At 38.9% G+C, this 22,981-nt stretch overlaps 1 protein-coding gene across 2 annotated transcripts in view; it reads right to left on the bottom strand.

The window, feature by feature from the left end:
* The window catches only part of Atad2 (ATPase family, AAA domain containing 2), a 63,016-nt gene that overhangs the window by 32,274 nt on the left and 7,761 nt on the right, over positions 1-22,981 (bottom strand). For both annotated transcript variants that reach the window (XM_013032255.1, XM_013032256.1), the window contains exons 3-18: positions 20,436-20,485; positions 18,242-18,407; positions 17,460-17,562; positions 17,124-17,226; positions 15,147-15,299; positions 14,176-14,293; positions 8,623-8,730; positions 7,183-7,291; positions 6,851-6,966; positions 6,070-6,244; positions 4,620-4,708; positions 3,617-3,776; positions 2,783-2,873; positions 1,549-1,863; positions 599-728; positions 111-297 (exon numbers count right to left, since the gene is read on the bottom strand). In XM_013032255.1, the coding sequence (XP_012887709.1) occupies positions 111-297; positions 599-728; positions 1,549-1,863; positions 2,783-2,873; positions 3,617-3,776; positions 4,620-4,708; positions 6,070-6,244; positions 6,851-6,966; positions 7,183-7,291; positions 8,623-8,730; positions 14,176-14,293; positions 15,147-15,299; positions 17,124-17,226; positions 17,460-17,562; positions 18,242-18,407; positions 20,436-20,485 (2,173 nt within the window). The remainder of the gene's footprint in view (positions 1-110; positions 298-598; positions 729-1,548; positions 1,864-2,782; positions 2,874-3,616; positions 3,777-4,619; positions 4,709-6,069; positions 6,245-6,850; positions 6,967-7,182; positions 7,292-8,622; positions 8,731-14,175; positions 14,294-15,146; positions 15,300-17,123; positions 17,227-17,459; positions 17,563-18,241; positions 18,408-20,435; positions 20,486-22,981) is intronic.

Genomic DNA, 22,981 nt, shown 5'->3' with positions numbered 1-22,981 from the left:
CTTGTCAACCAATTCAGAAATCCTTTAATAAGATAATGCAAAGAGTAATGTAATTGAAGACTTTTGTCTCTGGGAAGACTTATGGCTTATGTAACCAACTACAAACTTACTTGGGCACATGTTTCTTCAGGAGATATGGCACTGACTCCAAAAAGAACAGGAATGTCTAATGTATATACAGTAAATTTTTCCAAAGCATGGATGACAGCTGGTGCCAAGTGTGAACCCTGCCCAAATCCTGGTTCCCCCACTATCAGCATTCTTGGACGAAAAGACATAGGTTGGTAGCAGGCATTTCTGAAAGAATAATAGGCTATGTCTTAGAATATCAGTTTAAATGTTTTCACTAACCAATTATAAATCTTCCTAAGTCTTAACTGTATAATAAGCCAGTCATGATAACACCTTTCAATAGTTTCTGGTAACAATTGTCTCCATGGATTTTTAGAATTACTTTTATATAGGGACAACTGAAACAACACATTTCTGATCTTTTAAATAAAAAACAAACTGGTTAAGTACCTTAACCTTGTCAATCAAATCTCACTTATTTTAGTGAATTCACACACTAAAATACCCATTTCCACAAAAAACATACCTATTCAAATGAAGAAAATTAAAATTGTCTTTGGCCTTATAGGATTTTTGAGAAAGTCCATTTTCATATACTGATGGAACATCATCATCGCTGTATGCCAAATCACTTTCTAGCAATGGACAAGAAACACCTATAGAACGGAAAACCATGTTTGTAACTTTTCATTATACGTATCAGCAAGTATTTCACTGAAACATCTTTAAGAATCAAAAATACTTGTGTAGCCGGGTGCCGTTGGCTCATGCCTGTAATCCTAGCTACTCCGGAGGCTGAGATCTGAGAAGCACAATTCAAAGCCAGCCCAGGTAGGAAAGTCTGTGAGACTACTATCTCCAATAAACCATCAGAAAACTGGAAGTGGCACTATGGTCAAGTGGTAGAGAGCTAGCCTTGAGCTAAAGAGCTGAGGGACAGCACCCAGGCCCAGAGTTCAAACCCCAAGACTGACCAAGGGGGGAAAAAAAATTTGTAGTTTCAATTATCAAGTAAATACAATAAAAGTGCATCCCAAACCTGAAATACCAAGTGTAAAATAAATTCCCATCAAAGGTCTCACATAAATATAACCTTGTTTTGTTCAGTCATAAACAAATATTAATGTTTAATTAACAAGGGTTAATTAAATGTTTCTCTGAAAAGAGAAAGTATAAAAAAAATTAGGCCGGGCACTGGTGGCTCACACCTGTAATCCTAGCTACTCAGGAGGCTGAGAGATCTGAGGATCTTGGTTCAAAGCCAGCTGGGGCAGGAAAGCCCCAGATTCTTATCTCCAATAAACAACCAGAAAACCAAAGTGGCTCTGTGGCTCAAGTCATAGAGTGCTCACCTTGAGCTGAAGAGCTGAGGGACAGTGCCCAGGCCTAGAGTACAAGCCCCATAACCGACAAAAACAAAAAATTAGATTTACTGTTTATGCAAATTAACTTCTAGTGATGAGCCCCAGTTTATACCTGAGTCTAATGTTTTATTTGCTCCAATTTTTGCATGTGGAAATACTCTCTGTAGGGCCTCTAAGATCTTGTGGACAGTACTGTGCAGGAGAGGTTTCACGATGGCAGACAAAGCCTGCCCCGGTGATGTCACAGCTCTCTGGGAGGCTGGTATCATTTTTTGCATGGCCACCTCAAAATCCTTAGCTGAGATATTAATTGAAGAGAGGTCCAACTGTAGCTTCTCACTAGTGGTATAGATCTGTGGGTAGCGTCGACGAAGAGCACATAAAGCAGCTTCAGCACATATTGACTTAATATCTGCACCACAGTATCCTGTCCAAAGCATCCAGGAAACAAAAACAAAAGTCAATAAACTAAAAAACTCAACACAGTGATGGTTTAAAGAGAATTAAAATTCAACTTAGCTATTTAGTAACAAAATATTTAGGAGTAAGAAGAGGGAAATGTCTCTTTACTCAAGAAGCCAGCATCAAATTAATCAACTTGAGTGAAATATGCAAGCATGAAGAAAGGCATAATTAAAAGCTACTTTTTTTTCATATTAGACTAAGTCCATCTTCTAGTTTGTCATTTACTATGTGATCTTTGAGGAAGTTGTATGTGTTCTTTCACCTGAAAATCATGCTAATTCACAGAACTACTGTGAAAACTGCATGAAATCATATAGGAAATTTCAGGTAACTTAGAAATATAATTGGTCAGTAAAGGGTGGTTACTATTACTGTCAATATTGCTCTTTAATTTCCCCAATGGCCAATGTCAAGCAAAATATGTATTCAACATCCACACTTTGGTGATAAAGAAATGCCACAAATAAAGAGGTAGGAAACAAACATGATCTTATATCAAGTTTTTGTGTGTGACAGTACTGGAACATAACTTCAAAGCCGCACACTCTGAGCCACCCCTCTAGGTCCAACTTTTTGCTGGTTAATTTGTCTATCCAGACTGGCTTCAAACTGCCACCCTCAGATTTCAACCAATTAAGTAGCTAAGATTACAGGCATGAGCCACTGACACCTGATTATCTGTTTCTTTGAAACAAAGTCTCACTATGTCATACAGGCTGGCCCTGAACTTGTGATCCTCCTGCCTTGTCTGCCAAGTGATGGGCTTACATGTCACAATGTCTAGGTAATATTGTATTTTCTTAAACATAACTTTGCAAGACTAAAACTTGTTCTATCCTTGAAAGGAATACAACATTTAACTACATAAAACAATTGTTTACCAACACAGTTTTCTGCTAATTCTTCTAGAAACATGTCCAGTGGTCTGGGATTCCAATCCCTTGTGTGAATCTTTAGAATCTCTTTCCGAGCCTATGAATAAAGACAATTTTTTAAGTTTTTGGACCTAATAGTAAGGTATTACTCAAATTACAGTAATTTCAACTTAACTAATTTAAATTATCTAAACATTTTAATGCCAACATAAACAGAAGAGTGACATGATAACATTGAGAAAACAAGACATATTTAAGAATTTTAAAAAATCAGTTTCCCTTTTAAACAGGTTTGTGCTTACAGCACCCAAATTATATTAATCATAAATAAAAACAAAAAATTACTACTGAAATATTGTTCATTCTAGATCACAGTAACAATTATGAAGGAGTATTGACAGCTCAACCCAAATTTTCTTCCAAGGTTCTCAAAACTTTACACTGCTTTAATGTAACTTGTTAGAATTATAATTATATGACAATTTTCAGGAAAATGCCAAGGCTGACAAAATGGCAGTAGTTCATTAGTCATGGAAGCAAAACCAACAACACAGCAAAGCTGTCCTTAAGTTAATTTTAAGAGGAGCTAGGAATGTGACTTGGTGGTAGAATGCTTGTCTAGCATGCATGAGGTCCTGGGTTCAATTCCTTGGTACCACATAAAAAAAATAAATACAATTAATCTTTTTAAATTAATTTTGAGTAATTTGGAGGGCATTATACTTGAAGAAAATAAACAATCAACACCATTTGAGTTAAGGATTTTCAAAATTTCATTGTTACTGACTTATTAAAGATACAAAGCAACATAATCAAAATGTGAATGCTGCTAATTCTTACATCTTTATCAGGGAGGTTAAAAAGAAATTCTCTGTCAAAACGTCCAGGCCTCCGTAAAGCAGGGTCTATGGAATCTAGTCTGTTGGTAGCACCAATGACCACAACTTCTCCTCTGCTGTCCAAACCATCCATGAGAGCTAACAGGGTAGAAACAATGGAACTAAAAGTAAAAAAAAGAGATTAGTACTGTGAGCATGGACTATATCATTCAGTAGTATGATAAATATATCAACATATCATTCAGTAATATGTACCAGAGATTTGTATTGTAGTTTGAGTACACCAGGGCAAAAAGCAAGAACCCATTTCAACCAACTAGGAAGCATAGGTAGGAGAATTGAGGTTCCAGGCAAATTCCAAGCTAAAGTGCAAGGTCCTATCTAAAAATTGACTAAAGCCAAAAAAAATAATTGAGCACAGGCTGGCGACTGGTGGCTTATATTTATATTCCTAGCTTACCCAGGTGGCTGAGATCTGAGGACTGTGGTTCAAAACCAGCCTGGGTAGAAAAGTCCTCAAGATTCGCCAATTAACCAGCAAAAAAGCCAGAACCAGGTATGGTTCAAGTGGTAGACAGAGAACTGGCTTTGAGTAAAAAGATGAATGAGAATGAAAAGTCCTAAATTCTGGTAACAAAACAAATAGACTTTCTTTCTCAATTTTATACTATTTCTCAAGTTTTATTTTCTGTACATCAAGAAAAGGCTGGAGCTAGAAATAACTGGCTGTGCTCTGGCTACAGGACACAGCCACATTCCTCACCACAGCTGTATTCTCACCACTGTCCTGGCTCACTCATTTTCTATGTCAGACCTCAACTAGTTTGTGGGTATTCATTTGTTCCATTAAGAAGTCTTTTGTAACCAGCATTTAAAAACTTGTCTTAGAACATACCAATTCTCAGAACAGGTCCACTTTTGCTATGATTATTTTAGGGTTTTATTACTAAAAGGGAAAATTATTATTAATAACACAAATATTTAAGATGGCAATGAAGTATTACCTGTGAATCTGATCTTGCCTGCTTGACCGCACTGGAGCCAGGCCATCTATTTCATCGAAGAAAATAATTGATGGGCGCATTTGATAGGCCTAGAAAGCAGGTCCAATGGTCACATGTTATCATAAAGATTCAAGGATGTCACATTAACACAAACCAGTTTAATCCAGTTCAGTCAAACATAATTTATAAATCTGTATATATACCACTGCAATCTACTTTCATTTAAACTTACTCACCAGGAGCTCACTCATAAAATTTTTACAACTTACAAATTTAAACCTAAATTCCAGGAAATGTGTTTTCAGGACTTATAATAAATTACAATAACAATGTTTTTTCTTTGAATTTTTTTTTTTGCGGGGGGGTTGATCATGGGGCTTGAACTCAGGGCCTGGGTGCTGTCCCTGAGCTCTTCAGTTCAAGGCGAGTACTCTACCACTTGAGCCACAGTGCACTTCTGGAGATAAAAAGTCTCACGGACCTTTCCTGCCCAGGTTGGCTTTGAACTGCAATCCCCAGATCTCAGTCTCCTGAGTAGCTAGGATTTACAGGCACGAGCCACGAGCACCCAGCTTTCTTTGCATTTTTTTTTTGGGGTCCGGTCGTGGGGCCTGAACTCTGGCACTGGGTGCTGTCCCTCAGCTCTTCAGCTCAAGGCTAGCGCTCTACCACTTGAGCCACAGCGCCACTTCTGGTTTTTTCTTCTTGCTTATGTGGTGCTGAGGAATCGAACCCAGGGTCTTGAGCATGCAAGGCAAGCGCTCTACCACTGAGCCACCTTCCCAGCCCTTTCTTTGCATTTTTAACTAGACACTCCCAAAGCCCATACCCCATTGGTTATATACTTTAGATTTTATCTTGCTAATTACTAGGACACATATAAAAATATCTAGTAAAGAGTTAGAGACAGAGACTAGACAACAGTGACATAGTTTCTTTATATCAGAATGGAAAACCATTTCTTATCCAGATGCTATACTTTTGGGTTTCCCTCGCCATCTACTCTGGTAAAGACAAAATAATAGGAACCTCAGAGAGATCTTAAAACAGCTTTAAAGACATTTTCAGCAAGAGTGTTACAACAGAGCAGAATGTATTATTTCATAATATGCTGTCAATACAATCTGGATGTGAAACTGAAAGCCTGTGTAAGGCAGAACTACATTCAGTAAATCAGAATTACATCTCCAGGTTGAGACATAATTCACTAAGAGACTACTCTCAACTAGATAAGAGACCTAAGACTAAAAAACACGGATTCATTATTCTTTTTCCACCTTACTATCAAGCTGTTCACTGTTTTGCAAGTATTATCTTGACAAATAAGAGAATAATTTGGAAAGACTATGTGTATGGCGTAATTTTTCAATTTATTTCTACAAAAAGTGACAAAATGAAAATGTTATCTAATCCTTACACTTACATGTACACAGATTACAGAACATCATACCTGATCAAATAGCAATCGTAGTTGTCTTTCAGACTCCCCTACCCATTTACTTAGACAGTCAGCTCCTTTCCTCATGAAAAATGCGACTCTTTTATCCCCTTGACTGCATTCATTGGCAAGTGCTCTAGCAACCAGAGTTTTTCCAGTTCCGGGTGGACCATAAAACAGGCAACCTCTGTAAAATAATGTTACACATTTCAGTTAAAATATATACAACCAAGTGAGGCGTCACTCACATCTGTAATCCTAGCTACTCAGGAGGCTGAGACCACAAGATTATGGTTCAAAGCCAGATTAGGAAGAAAAGTTTGTGAGATTCTCACCTCCCAATAACCAGCAAAAGCTGGAATAGAGGTGTGACTCAAGTGGTATAGAATGCAGACTTGAATAAAAAGCTAAGTCAGGAGCCATTGGCTCATGCCTGTAATCCTAGCTACTCAGGATGCTGAGATCTAAGGATCGCAGTTCAAAGCCAGCCAGGGCATGAAAATCTGTGAGACTCTCATTGCCAATAAGCTTCTCAGAAATCGCCCAAAGTGGTGCTATGGCTCAAGTGGTAGAGCACTAGCCTTGAACACCAAAGGACAGCACCCAGGCCCTGAGTTCTAGCCCCAAGACCAGCAAAGACCAGCTAAGGGGCAGAGTCCAGGTACTGAGTTCAAGCTCCAGTACTGGCATACTTTCACATATATCCAAAACTAATGAGTGAAGGTGTAAGAACATCCACAGCACAATAGCAGTGCACAGATTATGGCTAAAATTAAAAAGATAACTGGATTACCTTGGGGGTTGAATTTTGAATTTTTCAAAGACTTCTGGATAGAGTAATGGAAACACTACCATCTCTTTTAGAGCTGCAATATGGTTAGACAGGCCACCAACACTATCAAATCGTACCTGGTAATAGAAGAAAACATTGACAATTTTAGATTTTAGAGTCAAAATTCAAGTACTATCCTGTTTTTAAATATACCAACTCATACATAATGAATTGACAGTTTCTTAGTTGTGGCCCCAAGATTTTTTAAAAATTTATGCAGAAAGTTTCTGATAAGAAAAACCATTTGGCTTTTTTAACTTTAAAGCTAAAATGAAACAAAAAGTCCTACTCACTGAAGAATCCAGTTGCATTGGATCGACATCAGCAAGGCTTGCTCCAATTTTCATTCGATCTTTATAAATTCCTCTTACTTCATCTTTCCGAAAATTTAGTGGGAGGCATCTATTTAAAAATATTTTACAATTTAGTGGGAGGCATTTAGTTAAAAAAAAATTTACAAACAGTTACCCTGTCTGGAATAACACTTCACAAATACTAAAATTGCTCTTTTGTAATTCACAGAAACTTACCAGAAATGGAAAGGAAGGTTAAACTTCTTGGTGACAGATCTAATTTTTTATGCATTAAGATGGTGCCAGTGGGTCATGTATATAATCCTAGCTACTCAAGAGGCTGAGATCTAGAGGATCATGGCTAGAAGCCAGTCTAGGGAGAAAAGTCTGATACTCTATCTTCAAAACCAGCAAAAAGCCAGGCTGGAGGGATAGCTCAAGTGCTAGTGCTGGCTGAATGAACAAGCCAAGCAAGCGTGATGTCCTGAGTTCAAACCCTATTAACTTGCCTTCCTCCCCAAATTCCATGTTAAATTATTTTTCTAATTAGAAAACATTTAACCTTGACTAGAACAATTTTGAGATTATGTATTTCAATTTCCTTGTTTTCTTTTGCCAGTACTAGGGCTTGAATTCTGGGTTTGAGCATTGTCCTTGAGCTTTTTTTGCTCAAGATTAGCAGTCTATCACTTGAGCCACAGCACCACCTCCGGCTTTTTCTGTATATGTGGTACTGAGGAATAGAACCCAGGGCTTCAAGTATATTAGGTAAGCACTCTACCACTAAGTCTCATTCCCAGCCCCCCTTATTTTCTTCATAAGCATGAAACTTAAGTATTTAAACCCAAAGCTCTACTATTAAATATATACAACCAAATGAAAATACTTAACATGCCAAAGAATCATAAAGTAATTCAGACAATACCAATATACATTAGAATGGTCATATCTCACACAGTATTTACCATCTGTCAGATGGTGTGCTGAAGGTGTTTCACATGTTTTAAGTTATTAAATTCTCGTCTTATAATACTTCTTAGCAAACTATTTCATCTACCAGAGTTCTTATCTACAACTATCTTCTCAATAAAGAATATATAACTAGTTTCCTAGACTAGCTTACTCTTTTTGTAAGTGAAAAAATGAAAGTTGCTTTCTGATTTATTTTATTTTGCCAGTCCTGGGTCTTCAACTCAGGACCTGGGCATTGTCTCTGAGCTTCTTTTGCTCAAGGTTAGCATTCTACCACTTGAGCCACAGTGCCTGGCTGTTTCTGTTTATGTGTTACTGAGGAATTGAAGTACTTCATGCATGCTACGCAAGCACTCTACCACTAAGCTACATTCCTAGCCCTAAAGTTGCTTTCTATTTGTTCAACATCTCTCAAACCTTAAAAAAAACCCACTAGTAGTTTAAAAAAATCATCAATATGGCAGTTACCTATTGATAGCTCTATTACGGCTTCTTTTTCTTCGTCTCTCAAATTGTTGCTCATCTTCAGAAGAGGAAGATGAAGTGGAGTCACTACTGTGTATGGCATGCCTTCGCCTAAAGGAAAGGGAAATTGAAATAATGGTGAGGGCATGGGAAAAAAAAGCATAACACAAAACCACCCAAAAAGGCTCACCATAAAATTTAGTATATTCACTGAACTGAACAAAGCTTTGCTGGATGAATCCTTTGAAGATAATAAATAAAAGATATAGCTAAGAAGAAAGGACAGAAAGGCAGGATGGTAAAGCTGACCATAAAATGTTCATTAAGGGGCTGTCTGGGAAGGTGGCTCAGTGGTAGACTGCTTGCCTTGCATGCCTGAGGCCGTGGGTTCGATTCCTCAGCACCACATAAGAAAAAAGCCGGGGCTGGGAAGGTGGCTCAGTGGTAGAGTGCTTGCCTTGCATGCATGAGGCCCTGGTTTGATTCCTCAGCACATAAGCAAAAAGAAAAAAGCTGGAAGTGGCACTGTGGCTCAAGTGGTAGAGCGCTAGCCTTGAGCTGAAGAGCTGAGGGACAGCGCCCAGGCCCAGAGTTCAGGCCCCATGACTGGACCCCCGCCTCCCCCCCCCAAAAAAAAAGAGGAAGAAATTTTCATAAGAGGTGCCTCACCCAAGGGCTGGGATGTAGCTCAGTGGCAATGCGCTTGCCTAGCAAGTGCAACGTCCTGGGTTCAATCCCCAGTACCAAAAAAGAAAAGACCAAAAAAAAAAAAAAAAGGTGCCTTACCCAAGTGATTGCGTAGTCTTGATATAAACCATTTATTCTCAAAAAGAAAGAGAAGTATTAGGATGTTTACAGTTACAACTTGAAACAATATTTTTTTTCTTTATGCTATATATAATTTCACATTAGGGAGCAAATCATCAATGTTGAAATGTTAATTTTAAAAGGTGAGTTTGTTTTGTGTTTGGTTTAATGTATTAGGAAGGTTAAAAAATGCTGATGGGAAGCGAGGTTCTAGTGATTCATGCCTGTAATCCTTGCTACTCAGGAGGCTGAGAGCTGAGGATCGCAGTAACAATCCAGCCTGGGCAGGAAAGTCTGTGAGACTCTGATTTCCAACTAACCACCAGAAAACCGCAAGTCGTGCTATGGCCCAAGTGGTACAGCCCTAGCCTTGAGCTGAAGAGCTGAGGGACAACACTCAGGCCCAGAGTTCAAGCCCTACAATCAACAACAAAAAAAAAGCTGATAGGCTAGGAGTACAGCTCAGTGGTAAAGCACTTGCCTAATATCTATGAGGCTCTGGGTTCAATCCGCAGCACAGCCAAAAAACAAAATTTTTTTTTAGCAAACTGTAAAGAGTAAGATGACCTTTTATGTCCTCAACTGTAAATTCACAACTCGTTCACTAACACTGTAAATGTAAGAATATATATGTACATTAGAATATATATAGATATAGATATGTACACACACACATATTTGCCAGTCCTGGCCTTGAACTCAGGACCTGGCTTTGTCCCTGAGCTCCTTTTTGCTCAAGGCTAGCACTCTGCCACAGTGCCCCTTCTGGCACCACCTTTTCTGTTTATGTAGTACTAAGGAATCACACCCAGGGCTTCATGCATGCTAGGCAAGCACTCTACCACTAAGCCACATTCCAGGCCCTTAAATATTATTTCTAAGGGTTCCAAATATTAACTTCAGATAGCCTTAAAGTTGTTGTGACCCAATAGCCAAGATTTGGAAACAACCCAGATGCCCCACTACTGATGAGTGTATCCAAAAGTTGTGGTACCTATATACAATGGAATATTATGCAGCCACTAAAAAGGACAAAATAATGGCATTTGCAGGGAAATGGATGGAACTAGAGCAAATTGTTTTGAGCAAAGTAAGCCAAGAACAAAGAGAAAAATGGCACATGGTCTCCCCGATATGTGGATGCTAAAGCCAAAATCCAAGAAGATATGATAAAGTAAACAGGACTCAAGAAACAAAGGACAGCAACCCGCTTTGTCGTATCATTGCTAAATTATTCCATGTTCTTGACCATATATATGGTAGATATATGCACACAACAGAAGGAAGCTAGGAGGAGGAACAGAGTAAGTGGGAAACAGAACAACATACAACAAAGGGGACCATCAGGTGCACTGAACATAGAAGAATGACAGCAATGGGAAGGGAAGAATGAGAGGGAAAGAGGGAACCCCTACGCTAAGCAAAAGGAAAGAATGTAATCATCACCTGATGTGGAAGAAATAATTTATATTGTCAAAGCTCATAGAATTCACAAACTTTATAGACCATGATAATGATAATTTGCCTTGTAAAGGTTAAAATGTGTTTGTGACATTTAAGTATCACTATTCCACAATACTGTGAAACATGTGAAATATGTGAAATTTACATAATCACCTAATCTCAATTTTTAAAAAGAAGTGAGAGAAGGGATTCGTTAGGAGCAATGGGTGACAATGTTGTCAGACATCTTGTACTCATGTACTGTTTTATAGAATGGGAACTTCTATGTAGGTATATATCCTTGCCAGTTTCTTTTCCCTTGTCAGAGGTAACAAAATTATGGAGCCCTTAACTGGGCACCGGTGGCTCATGACTATAATCCTAGCTACTCAGGGGGCTGAGATCTGAGGATTGCGGTTTGAAGCCAGCCTGGGCAGCAAAGTCCCTGTGAGACCCTTATCTCCAATTAACCACTCAAAACCCAGAAGTGGTGCTGTGGCTCAAATGGCAGAGTGCTAGCCTTGAACTCAAAAAGGCTCAGGGACAGAATCCAGCCTTGAATTCAAGCCCCACAACAAACAACAATAAACATGTAGCTCAAGTGTGAACAAGAGAACTCCCACATTAAGTATGAGGAAAAACCATTAGTAGCCATAAGTCCAGAGCTACTTCCTACTCTGCAAGTGCCAGTTAGTCTGGTCTGTTTGTTCTGTTCTCATGTTCATTCATGGGTTTTTTTGTTGGTCATGGGGTTTAAACTCAGGGCCTGGTCACTGTCCCTATGCTCTTCAGCTCAAGGTGAGAGCTATACAGCTTGAGCCACCGTGCCACTTCCAGTTTCCTAGTGATTTATTGGAGATAAGTCTCTTGGACTTTCCTGCCTGGGCTGGGTTGGAACCATGATCCTCAGATCAGATCTCAACCTCCTGAGTAGCTAGGATTACAGGCGTGAGCCACCAGCGCCTGGCTTATTCATGTTTTTCTAAAAAAAAAAAAAAAAAAAAAAAAGGAATGATTAATAAATGACTTCTCATAATTCTGATTTTTTTTTTTTTTGTCAGTTGTGGAGCTTGAACTCTGGGCTTGGGCGCTGTCCCTCAGCTCTTCAGCTCAAGGCAAGCGTTCTACCATTTGAGCCACAGCGCCACTTCCAGTTTTCTAGTGCTTTATTGGAGATAAAGAGTCTCACAGACTTTCCTGCCCGGGCTGGTTATGAACTGTGAACCTCAAATCTCAGCCTCCTGAGTGAGCCACCAGTGCTCAGCAATCATGATATTCTTAAAGATAGATTATGGTGATAGATGCACAATTCTGTGAATGAAAAAACTAATGAACTATACACTTCAAATGAATAAATTGTGTGGCATGCAAAGCTCAACAAAGCTGTGATCATACACAAAGTTTATACAGGCCATAAAGACCAATAACAAAAAGATCAGCAAGTCAAATATGATCAAGGACAGCTTAAATTGCTTAAATAATACTTCCATTTAAATGCCTGAATCCTCTAGTAGTTTATAAGATCAAAGGCAAAAATATGCCTTCTTCATTTTTACATCCATTCAGCTCATCAGCTGAATGGAAGTGCAAGATTCCTCCTGCACCAAGGAACGCTACTACAAATGAGGTATTTTTCACAGGAAGTCTAGACAGAGAAAACAAATATGGAAACCCATGAACACCAAAGAATCCTCTATCTCCTAAATATACTATTTTCTGGAAAACACACTGTAGATGTTAAGAACAAATAGAAAATCAACAAATATTACTTCTAGAGGTTAAGTCCATGAAAACTGGAAGTAATTAAATCTCAAGGTAATTGCTACACTTTTCTCTCTGCTGGATTAAATAAATAGAAGCCTGACTTTTCAGTCAGGAATTCTAAAGATTACTGCCCTGAAACTGAAGGTAGTAGTAGAAACTCTAGGCAGCAATAGAGCTTCTCCTTCTCAAAAAATCACTATATCCCACCCTTCCAAAATAAAGTATGTCACAATATTCTAAAGGAGCTTATAAGGATACTGACAACACGGCCTGGGAATGTGGCCTAATGGTAGAGTGGTTGTCTAACATGCATGAAGCCCTGGGTTCAATTCCTCGGCGCCAGAAGTGGCACTGTGGCTCAAGTGGTAGAGTGCTAGCCTTGAGCAAATGAAGCTCAGGGACAGTGACCAGGTCCTGAGTTCAAGCCCCAGGACTGGCCAAAAATAAATAAATAAATACTAACGTGACCTCCTACACTGTGTTACTGATCTCAAGAACCCCTGACAGATGGTTTACGATCATCCTTCTGGGTGTTGGTCAGGTGAATACAGATGACTGAGAAAGAAACTTCGAACATACACTTGAGATTCTGGCAAGGAAATTAGAAGACATATTAATACAAGTTTTTTTCGTTGTTGTTGTTGGTCATGGGGCTTGAACTCTGGACCAGAACTTTCTCCCTCAGCTCTTCAGCTCCAGAGTAGTGCACTAGCACTTGAACCACTGCATCACTTCCGGTTTTCTGGTGGTATATTGGAGATAAGAGTTTCATAGACTTTCCTGCACGGGTGGCTTTGAACTGTGATTCCCCAGATCTCAGTCTCCTGAGTAGCTAGGATTACAGGCATGAGCCAATGGCACCCAGCTTGCAAGTGTAATTTTTATCGTTCCTAAAATAACTGAATCTTCAGCATTTGGAAAGGAGTTGATTTCCACAACCAAACATAACCAGACAGTTTCTATGAACAGTTTGATTATATAAAGTCTCAGAACTATTCAAATGGTTGAAATCCCCTAAGATTTATTCTGAGAAAAGACTTGAAAAAAGTACTAGTTTCCGCACCAGTGTCATCTTTTCCCTATAGGAACAAATGTCTCCTAAAATACAAGAAAAAATTATAATATGGATCCAGAAAAAGATGTTCAGTCATAAAAAGTCTACAACCTAAATAACTTAGAACATTTCATATGGTAGAAAAATATGTCTGTGATAACATGTGAAAACAACCTACACACTAAATGTTAAAATGACGAAAATCAAACAATCTATGTAAAATGCTGTCAACTATACAAGTTGGGAAAATGGGGAAAAAAAAAAACTACTTTACCAAGGTAGTCACTAACACTTCCTTATTAGTGAAAGCGAAAATTAAGAGAGAAAAAAGAAAAAGAATGATTAGAATACTAATGGGATAAAGTGAAGAGCTCCAAGACAAAATTCTAGAATTCTAACCTAACATTCTCAATCCAAAGACTCTAGAATCCTGCTCTAATATAGCCATAGTTATGTTATCATAAATAATCACCATTTCAGAACCAAACCTGTTCTTTCGTTTACAATAAGGACTTCTTGGTCCTGAAGAAGACAATCGGTATCTTGGTCTTGCAGGAGACGCAGAGCCACTATAAAATATGTTGGGCTTTTTCTGGTGACGAGGTTCTAAAATAATAAAAACACACACAAAATATGTAAATACATATGAAACCAATACTGCTGTTTGTCTAAATATGTCTAAATACTTACAAAGGTGCTGCTTTCCATAAAATTACTAGCTACTGTAGTATAGTTTACTGTTCACATATCATTTATGTCATCAGAGCTGAAAATATAACAGCACAGACACCAAATAACCAATACACACTGTGCACAATAATTGTGATAATACATATACATAAATGATTATCAACCCCACATGATAAGGCGGGTATAATGTTAACAAAAGCAGTCAAGGAGACATTAGGCATAGTGACATACCTATAATCACAGCTACTTGAGAGGACTGAGGTTTGAGGTTAATCAGGGCAAAAAAGTTAGCAAGACCTATATCAACAAGCATAGTATGGTGGTACACAACTGTGAACTCAAATATGCAGGTTGTAAGTAGAGGACTTTCACTCTGACAGTAGCCCTGAGCAAAAAGCCAACACCCTACCTCAAAAGTAACTAAAAGCAAAACATGAAAGAAACTGCAGTATGGTTCAGGGGGACTGAAGTCTAGTAATCATAAGCCCTGCATTCAAACCCAAGCATTCCAGAAAAAAAGTGAAGAAGGCTGTAAATCTAAATTATACTTCAAAATAGGTCAATATTTATTTAGTTCAAGGTTAGTTCTCTGAAAGAAATAACTTCTTGCAACATTATTTGCAAACCTGTCTTAGGACAGATTAAGACAATAGTACAAATATCTAGCAAACTGAAAACCTAAAATAAATTAAAATCAAAACAAAAGGGAACAGTAAAAATAAAGCTAACATACAAAAATTCACCAACAAAAAAAACTTAAAGTACTTACTTTCCAATGGAGCCTGGTAGTACACAGTCGCTTTTCTCTGTCTAAGATAATATCGTTTCTGATTATCTTCTTCTCCATCTTCATCATCCTCTTCATCATCTTCATCTTCACCATCATCTTCATCTTCTTGGTCTTCACCCTCTTCAGATGATTCTGAAAATTAAGAAACACAAATGCATCACACCTATAATCCTAGATGCTTGGGAGGCTGAGCTAGGAGGATCAGCTTGACCACAAAAGTTCATGAGATTTGTGAATCCATAGCTGAACTAGGTGGCATAAGACTGCTATTTTGCAGCTCTGTGAGAGCTTGAGAGATTAAGAGGCACCTGGTTTGAACCAGTGGTGGAAAAGACCTCTGCTTAATTGATAGCCAGCTTCAGTGAAATGCACATGTCATCTTAGCTAGATGCAAAGTATACAAAAGGTGGATAATGCTCCAGGCATGTGGCAAGAAGCAAGATCCAGTCTGGAGGTATAGCTCAACATTAGTCTCTCACAAGCACAATGCCCTGAGTTCAAAATCCAGAACTGCCAAAACTAAACACTTCCAAAAGGATACCAACCAATATATATATATACATACATATATATATATATACATATACATATATATATATATATGTACGTACACACACACACGTACGCATATGACCTTTGAAGGCTATTACTAGTAAGCAGGAATTAAAGTTTACGATGCTGCGGAGTTGCAATATAAGTAACTACAAAGGTTCCAAATTAGTTAACCTAAGGACACATCTTAAAATCTCCTCACTTAGCTGTTGTCCTTAAAAATTCATTTGATGGGGCTGGGAAGGTGGCTTCAGTGGTAGAGCGCTTGCCTTGCATGCATGAGGCCCTGGGTTCGATTCCTCAGCACCACATAAGCAGAAAAAGCCGGAAGTGGCACTAAGGCTCAAGTGGTAGAGCGCTAGCCTTGAGCTGAAGAGCCGAGGGACAGCACCCAGGCCCAGAGTTCAGGCCCCCACAACCGGCAAAAAAAATAAAATAAAATAAAAATAAAAATTCATTTGAGCTGGGTGACAGTGGCTCACACTTGTATTCCTAGCTACTTGGAGGCTGAGATCTGAGGATCATGTGTGAAGCTATCTCAGGCAGAAAAAGTCTGTGACACTTTTATCTCTAATTAATCACCAGAAAACTGGAAGTGGAGTATGGCTCAAAGTGGCAGAGTGCTAGCCTTCATAATTAAAACTCAGCTGGAAAGGTGGCTCAGTGGTAGAGTGCTTGCCTTGTATACATGAGGCTCTGGGTTCGATTCCTCAGCACCACATAAGCAGAAAAAGCCAGAAATGGTGCTGTGGCTCAAGTGGTAGAGTGCTAGCCTTGAGCTGAAGAGCTGAGGAACAGTGCCCAGGCCTAGAGTTCAGGCCCCACAACCAGCAAAAATAAAAATAAATAAAAAATCAGAATTAAAGCTCAGGGACAATGCCTAAGTGCTGAGTTCAAGCCCTACAACCAAGGGAAAAACAACACAACAAAAAACTCATTTGAAATTCCATGTAGCCTTCCTGACTGTTACAGTTACATTTAGCATAAGTCAAATTAGCTACTTATGATAATGGTGAACATTTTCTTGATCATTTTTAAATGTATTAAAAAACATGATTCTCGAGAAAAAATAGGTTATGTTAATAGTCTTAAACAGAGGAGCAAGACTTAACTTTAATTGTATTTCAACTAAAATACACAAAATACTGCCTATCATATGTATAGATACCATAGATATATGCAAGTTAACCTACATTACTTGGTTTTGAGTTGTTGAATCCGGGGACTTTCTCAAAACATTTTAAAAGCTCTCACTTGTCTTGATTTCTTTTAAATCATGGCCCATCACTTTAACAATCACAAATTACTACCACTGTCATAGCTTCTGAGTAAGAAGGCTACTTCCTACTAAACAAAAAGTACTCAAAATACAGAAAACAGAACGAGAAAGAAAAAAAGACTAACCTACACTGCCTTCCTGGTTATCAGTTGTTTCCTCATCGGCTCGTTGAATACCAGCTCGTTGAATACCTTTCCGTTTTCCTCTTGTATACATATTAAGATTGTCCTACAAACATTTGCATAAAAATCCATTAACATTTACAATATATTAATTTTAAAAATTCAGTAAGAACCTCTAAATTTTCTTAAAATAGAAATATAGCAACTCATAATTCTAGTAGAAATTAGTCACTAATCAAACAAATGCTGATAAAGTGATGAATAATTTGACCACAAATAGATTATGTACTATAGAAAACAAGTAGATTAAACTATTGCCTATTCAAAGAATATATTTACTTCTTTGGCTTGATTAAATGCCCGCAAGTCTTCAAGTCCTCTCATTCGCTGTCTACGCATCTTCTTCATGTCATCCATTTTTTGAAGTACAGCTTCAGCAGTGCTTTAAAAATATCGATAAAGATATTCCATCAAGAAACACAGAGTTGGCCGGGCGCTGGTGGCTCATGCCTATAATTCTAGCTACTCAGAAGGCTGAGATCTGAGGATCTCAATTCAAAGCCAGCCCGGGCAGGAAAGTCCGTGAAACTCTTATCTCTAATAAACCACCAGAAAACTGGAAGTGGCGCTGTAGCTCAAGTGGTAGAGTGCTACTCTTGAGCTGAAGAGCTGAGGGACCGCACACAGGCCCAGAGTTCAAGCCCCACGACTGACCAAAAAAAAAAGGAAAGAAACATAGACTTAATGTGTAAAATTTTCTTTCCAATAATTTAGACACTCAGATGCGATTATTATGAAGGTCTGTAATAACCGTTCTTTTTTTTTTTTGGTCAGTCATGGGGCTTGAACTCTGGGCCTGGGCACTGTCTCTCAGCTCAAGGCTAGCACTTGAGCCACAGTACCACTTCTGGCCTTTTCTGCTTATGTGGTGCTAAGGAATCAAACCAAGGCCTCATACATGCAAGGCAAGCATTCTACCAGTGAGCCACCTTCTCAGCCCCATAACTATTCTCTTTCATGCATTATACCAATTCAGCATTTAAAAATCTACAGGATGGTCTTCCAAAAAATGAAAAAAATGTTTCTAAAAAATCATTCTGATCTAAGGAAATTTTACTCACTTTGTTATAAGTTTGTCAAACAGCACAGACTGGTTCACAGAACTATAACGACTTCGAATCCTACAACTGCGTCGAACTTCAACATCACCGTTCTCATCATGCAAATGCTCTGTAGTCTGAACAATGTCTCTAGTTCTTAATGACCGAGTAACTGCAATCACTTTGTCTTCACAATGTGCAGAGAAAAAGATTTGAAGTAATAATACAAAACAATTTGAAAATGAACAATTGAATAGCTAAATTTTCAAGTAACAACGTAACAGTACCTTAAAGTTATCTTTACGAGCAGTTACAACATACACCTAAGGTATGATCTATTATTTTCCCTCCTAAGCAAGATATGTAATACAAAATACTTGTACCCAAATTGAAAGTATTTTGGGGTAGCCCCAAACAAGATACAATTCAAATCCATAACAAAAAGAAGGGATAAAGCCATGTGTTGTGGTATATAACAGTAATTCTAAGCATTGAGGCTGAAAAAAGGAGGACTTTTAGCTGGAGTTACAGGCCAATTTGTGCCATACAGTAAGACTTCACCTCAAAAAAAAAAAAAAAAAAGATGTGATAAGCAAATTGTGATACATTCATAGCATACTTTATGATCCTATACTGTAAAAAACTCTAGACAATGAAAACTAATATATAGTGAGAGGAAGCGATTGGTAGTTTCTTGTAGGGAGGGTGAATCTTTAAAAGCCAGGAGGAAAGCCAGGTGCTGGTCTCACCCTGTAATCTTAGCTACTCAGGAGCTGAGTTCTGAAGTTTGCAGTTCAAAGCCTGCCTGGGCAGGAATATACGTGAGACTCTTAACATCAATTAACCACCTGAAAACAGGAAGTGGCGCTGTGGCTCAAATGGTAGAGCACTCACCTTGAGCTGAAGAGGTCAGGGATAGCACCCAGGCCTAGAGTTCAAGCCCCACAACTGACCACAAAAAAAAAAAAAAAAAGCCACAAAAAGCGGGGCACTGGTGGTGGCTCACTCCTGTAATCCTAACTACTCAGGAGGCTGAGATCTGAGGATCATGGGTTTTTTGTTTTTTTTTTTGGGATCCAGTCGTCGGACCTGAACTCTGGGCTTGGGCGCTGTCCCTCAGCTCTTCAGCTCAAGGCTAGCGCTCTACCACTTGAGCCACACCGCCACTTCCGGCTTTTTTCTATTTCAGGGCCTCAGGCATGCAAGGCAAGCGCTCCATCACTGAGCCACCTTCCCAGCCCCTGAGGATCATGGTTTGAAGCCAGCCAATGCAGGCAAGTCTATGAGACTCTTATATCCAATAACCTACTCAGAAAAGTCCAGGAGTGGGAAGGTGGCTCAGTGGTAGAGTGCTTGCCTAACATGCATGAGGCTCTGGGTTCAATTCTTAAGCACCACATAAGCAGAAAAAGCCAGAAATGGCACTGTGGCTCAAGTGGTAGTGCTAGCCTTGAGCTGAAGAGCTGAGGGGCAGTGCCCAGGCGCAGAGTTTAGGCCCCATGACAGACAAAAAAAAAAGAAAAAAAGTCCAGAGTCATGCTATGGCTCAAATGGTCAAGTGGCAGAGTACTACCTTTGAAGACAAAGAGTCAGAGCCCAGGCTCAGAGTTCAAGCTCTATACCAGGAAAAAAAAACAAAACAAAAACGCTATGAGGGATTACAGAAGTATCTAAAGAAATGTTTGGACTAGGCATTACTGGTTCATGCCTATAATCCTAGCTACTCAGGAGACTGAGATATGACAGAAGTTTGAAGCCAGTCCAGGCAGAGAAGTACACAACACTCTTATCTACAATTAACCAGCAAAAAGCCTGAAGGGGAAACCTGGCTCAGGTAGCAGCGAAGCACCAAACTTGAGAGAAAAAGGCCAATCAAGCAAGAGCTTGAGGCCCTGAGTTCAAGCTCCAGTACTATCACAAAAAAAGGAATGAAGGAAAGAAGGAAAAAGGGAGAGAGGAAAGGAGAGAGGGAGGGAAAGGTGGTCAGGCAGGCAAAGAAATGTTTGAGTGATAGTCATTTTCACTATCACACTGTGATGAAAGCTTTGTGTACACTTATTACAAAACCTAGCAAAACATACATTTTAAATATGTACAGGTTATATGTATTTCAAATCCATAAACAGTATTAACATAATTTAAAAATTATGTATTTTTTAAATTTGAAAGGTCCCCACCCCCTCCAAAACCCTTAAGGGCTGTTAATATTACTTACCTTCTTTGTCCTCTTCTTTTTTCTTACCAGCTTGCTGTCTGGCCAACTGCCTATATGAGGAAAATAAATAATTAAAACTAACTGAAATTACCAGGCACTGTAGCTTGTGCTCGTAATCTTAGATACTCAGGACAGTCCTGAAAGATTGCTGTTTAAAGTCAGCATAGACAGAAAAGTTTTTGAGACTTCATATCCAATTAGCCAGCAAAAAGCTGGTCTGAAGGTGTGGTTCTAGTGATACAGTGCCATCCATGAACAATAAAGCCAAGTGATTAGTTGAGGACCTGAGTTTAAGCCCTAATACTAAAGCCACGTGTGCATATACACACACAACTAACATTAACTTTATATTGACAAAAAGTTAAATAGGCCTGGTGGGTAAATGCTCAGACACATTAAAAACCTACACTGACATAAGATGTTTATAAACAAAATCCAAGAATCTTATTTTAATTTCCTATTTTCCTTGAATTTACAACCTTCTGCTTTGTAGGCAAGTGCTCTACCACTTGAGCCATGCCCCCCAGCTGAATCCCATTTTGAAATTTAATGAGGGCTGAATGATAGAGTGTTTGCCTAGCATAAAGGGAGCCCTGGGTTTGATTCCTCAGTACCACATAAACAGCAAATGCTAGAAGTGGTACTGTGGCTCAAGTGGTAGAGTGCTAGCCTTGAGCACAGAGAAGCTCAGGGACAGCACTCAGTCCCAGAGTTCAAGCCCCACAACTGACAAAAAAAAAAAGAAAAAGAAATTTAATGATACATATGTTAACTCTTAGTCAAACAATAAAATCAAAGTCTCCTAACTTGAAATGAGAAGTGAAATCCTAATTATTTAAACTATATTACAGCTGAACCAAGCACTAAACAAAATCAACATGGGTTTTATACTACAGGACATAGCAATCCCCACCTTCCTAAATTTATACTATAAACAGAATTAATGTCCTTTAGAAATATGCTAACTGCCTTCTGATATCTATCTGCTGACTATAATTTGTATACTTCTATCATTCACAGAGAGACACAGTCTCAGTTGTAAATTAAATTATCTAACCTATAAATTGGCAGACTGCTGAATAAAAAGAACATTTTTAAGCTCTCCCCTCCCCAAATATCCCTCTTCACCTTATTTCAAAATTCCACTGAGCAAACAAAATAGCACATGTTACTACCTTAATGATTCTGTAGTCTGCTCAAGTCCTTAGATTTAATCTTCAGCATCACACTCAAAAAAACTTGAGTAATTTTGAAATACAGTGCAACCACATAAGAACATGGCATAAGAAACCTCAATGGAAGTTGTTGATCACTCAGAGCCCAAAGAGGCAGGGGAAGAGAAACGCAGTTGAATGTTGAGTGTTATTCAGTGCAAAACATTAATGCTATCATAGAGAAACTTCTTGGTACAATTAATTCACACTTTAAAAAAGAAATAAATGGCAAAAAAGTAAAACAGGTTCAGATAGGGAGTGGGAACTGGCTGGAGGGAGGATCAACAAAGAACACAAATAATGGTCCAGGTAGTTTAGTTGCATGTATGAAAATAGAACAAAGAAATTTATTGAAACTGTTTTAAGGGGGAGTGAGTGAAATGAAGGGGAATAAAGGGAGTGAGGTTGATCAGGATACTTTGTTTCTTTGTATGGAAATGTCATAAGGAAACCTCTCTAATAAAAAAAAATATACAAGCAGAGATCATCTCAGTTTGAGGCCAGCAAGCAAATTATTCCCAACTAATTTATCTCCCATTCATCAGCTCTAAGAGACAGAATGGTAACCATGATAGAGGGATGATAGAGGAAGAAAGCTAAGTTTGAAGCCATAAGGTAAAGCTGTAGTGCCAGCACCAAAAATAGATTAAAATAATCCACACATACAAAAAAATAAAGGCTAATCAGACAGCAGGAAAAAAAAACACCCAAAACTCAAGAAATTTAAAGAATATAACCTCACTTTATCTAGAAAATATGTTATACAAAATTAAGAACCAGGCCCGGCACCAGGCCTGGCACTGGTGGCTTACACCTGTAATCCTAGCTATTCAGAAGGCTGAGATCTTGGGGCTGGGAAGGTGGCTCAGTGGTAGAGCGCTTGCCTTGCATGCCTGAGGCCCTGGGTTTGATTCCTCAGCACCACATAAGCAGGAAAAAAAAAGCCAGAAGTGGTGCTATGGCTCAAGTGGTAGAGCGCTAGCCTTGAGCTGAAGAGCTGAGGGACAACACCCAGGCCCAGAGTTCAGGCCCCACGACCGGACCCAAAAAAAAAAAGGAGGCTGAGATCTGAGGATCCTGGTTCAAAGCCAGCCCAGGCAGAAAAAGTCCCTGAGAATCTTACCTCCAATTAACCTCTCAAAAACCAGAAATGGCCAGGCACCGGTGGCTCATGCCTGTAATCCTAGCTACTCAGGAGGCTGAGATCCGAGAATCACGGTTCAAAGCCAACCCCCAGGCAGGAAAGACCGTGAGACTCCTATCTCCAATAAACCACCAGAAAACCGGAAGTGGCGCTGTAGCTCAAGTGGTAGAGCGCTTGCCTTGAGCTGA

Source organism: Dipodomys ordii, unplaced genomic scaffold (assembly GCF_000151885.1).
Source record: "Dipodomys ordii isolate 6190 unplaced genomic scaffold, Dord_2.0 Scaffold151, whole genome shotgun sequence".
NCBI classification, from domain to species: Eukaryota; Metazoa; Chordata; class Mammalia; order Rodentia; family Heteromyidae; genus Dipodomys; species Dipodomys ordii.
Note: the sequence above shows the minus strand (reverse complement) of the source record. Positions and strands in the feature narration are given on the sequence as shown.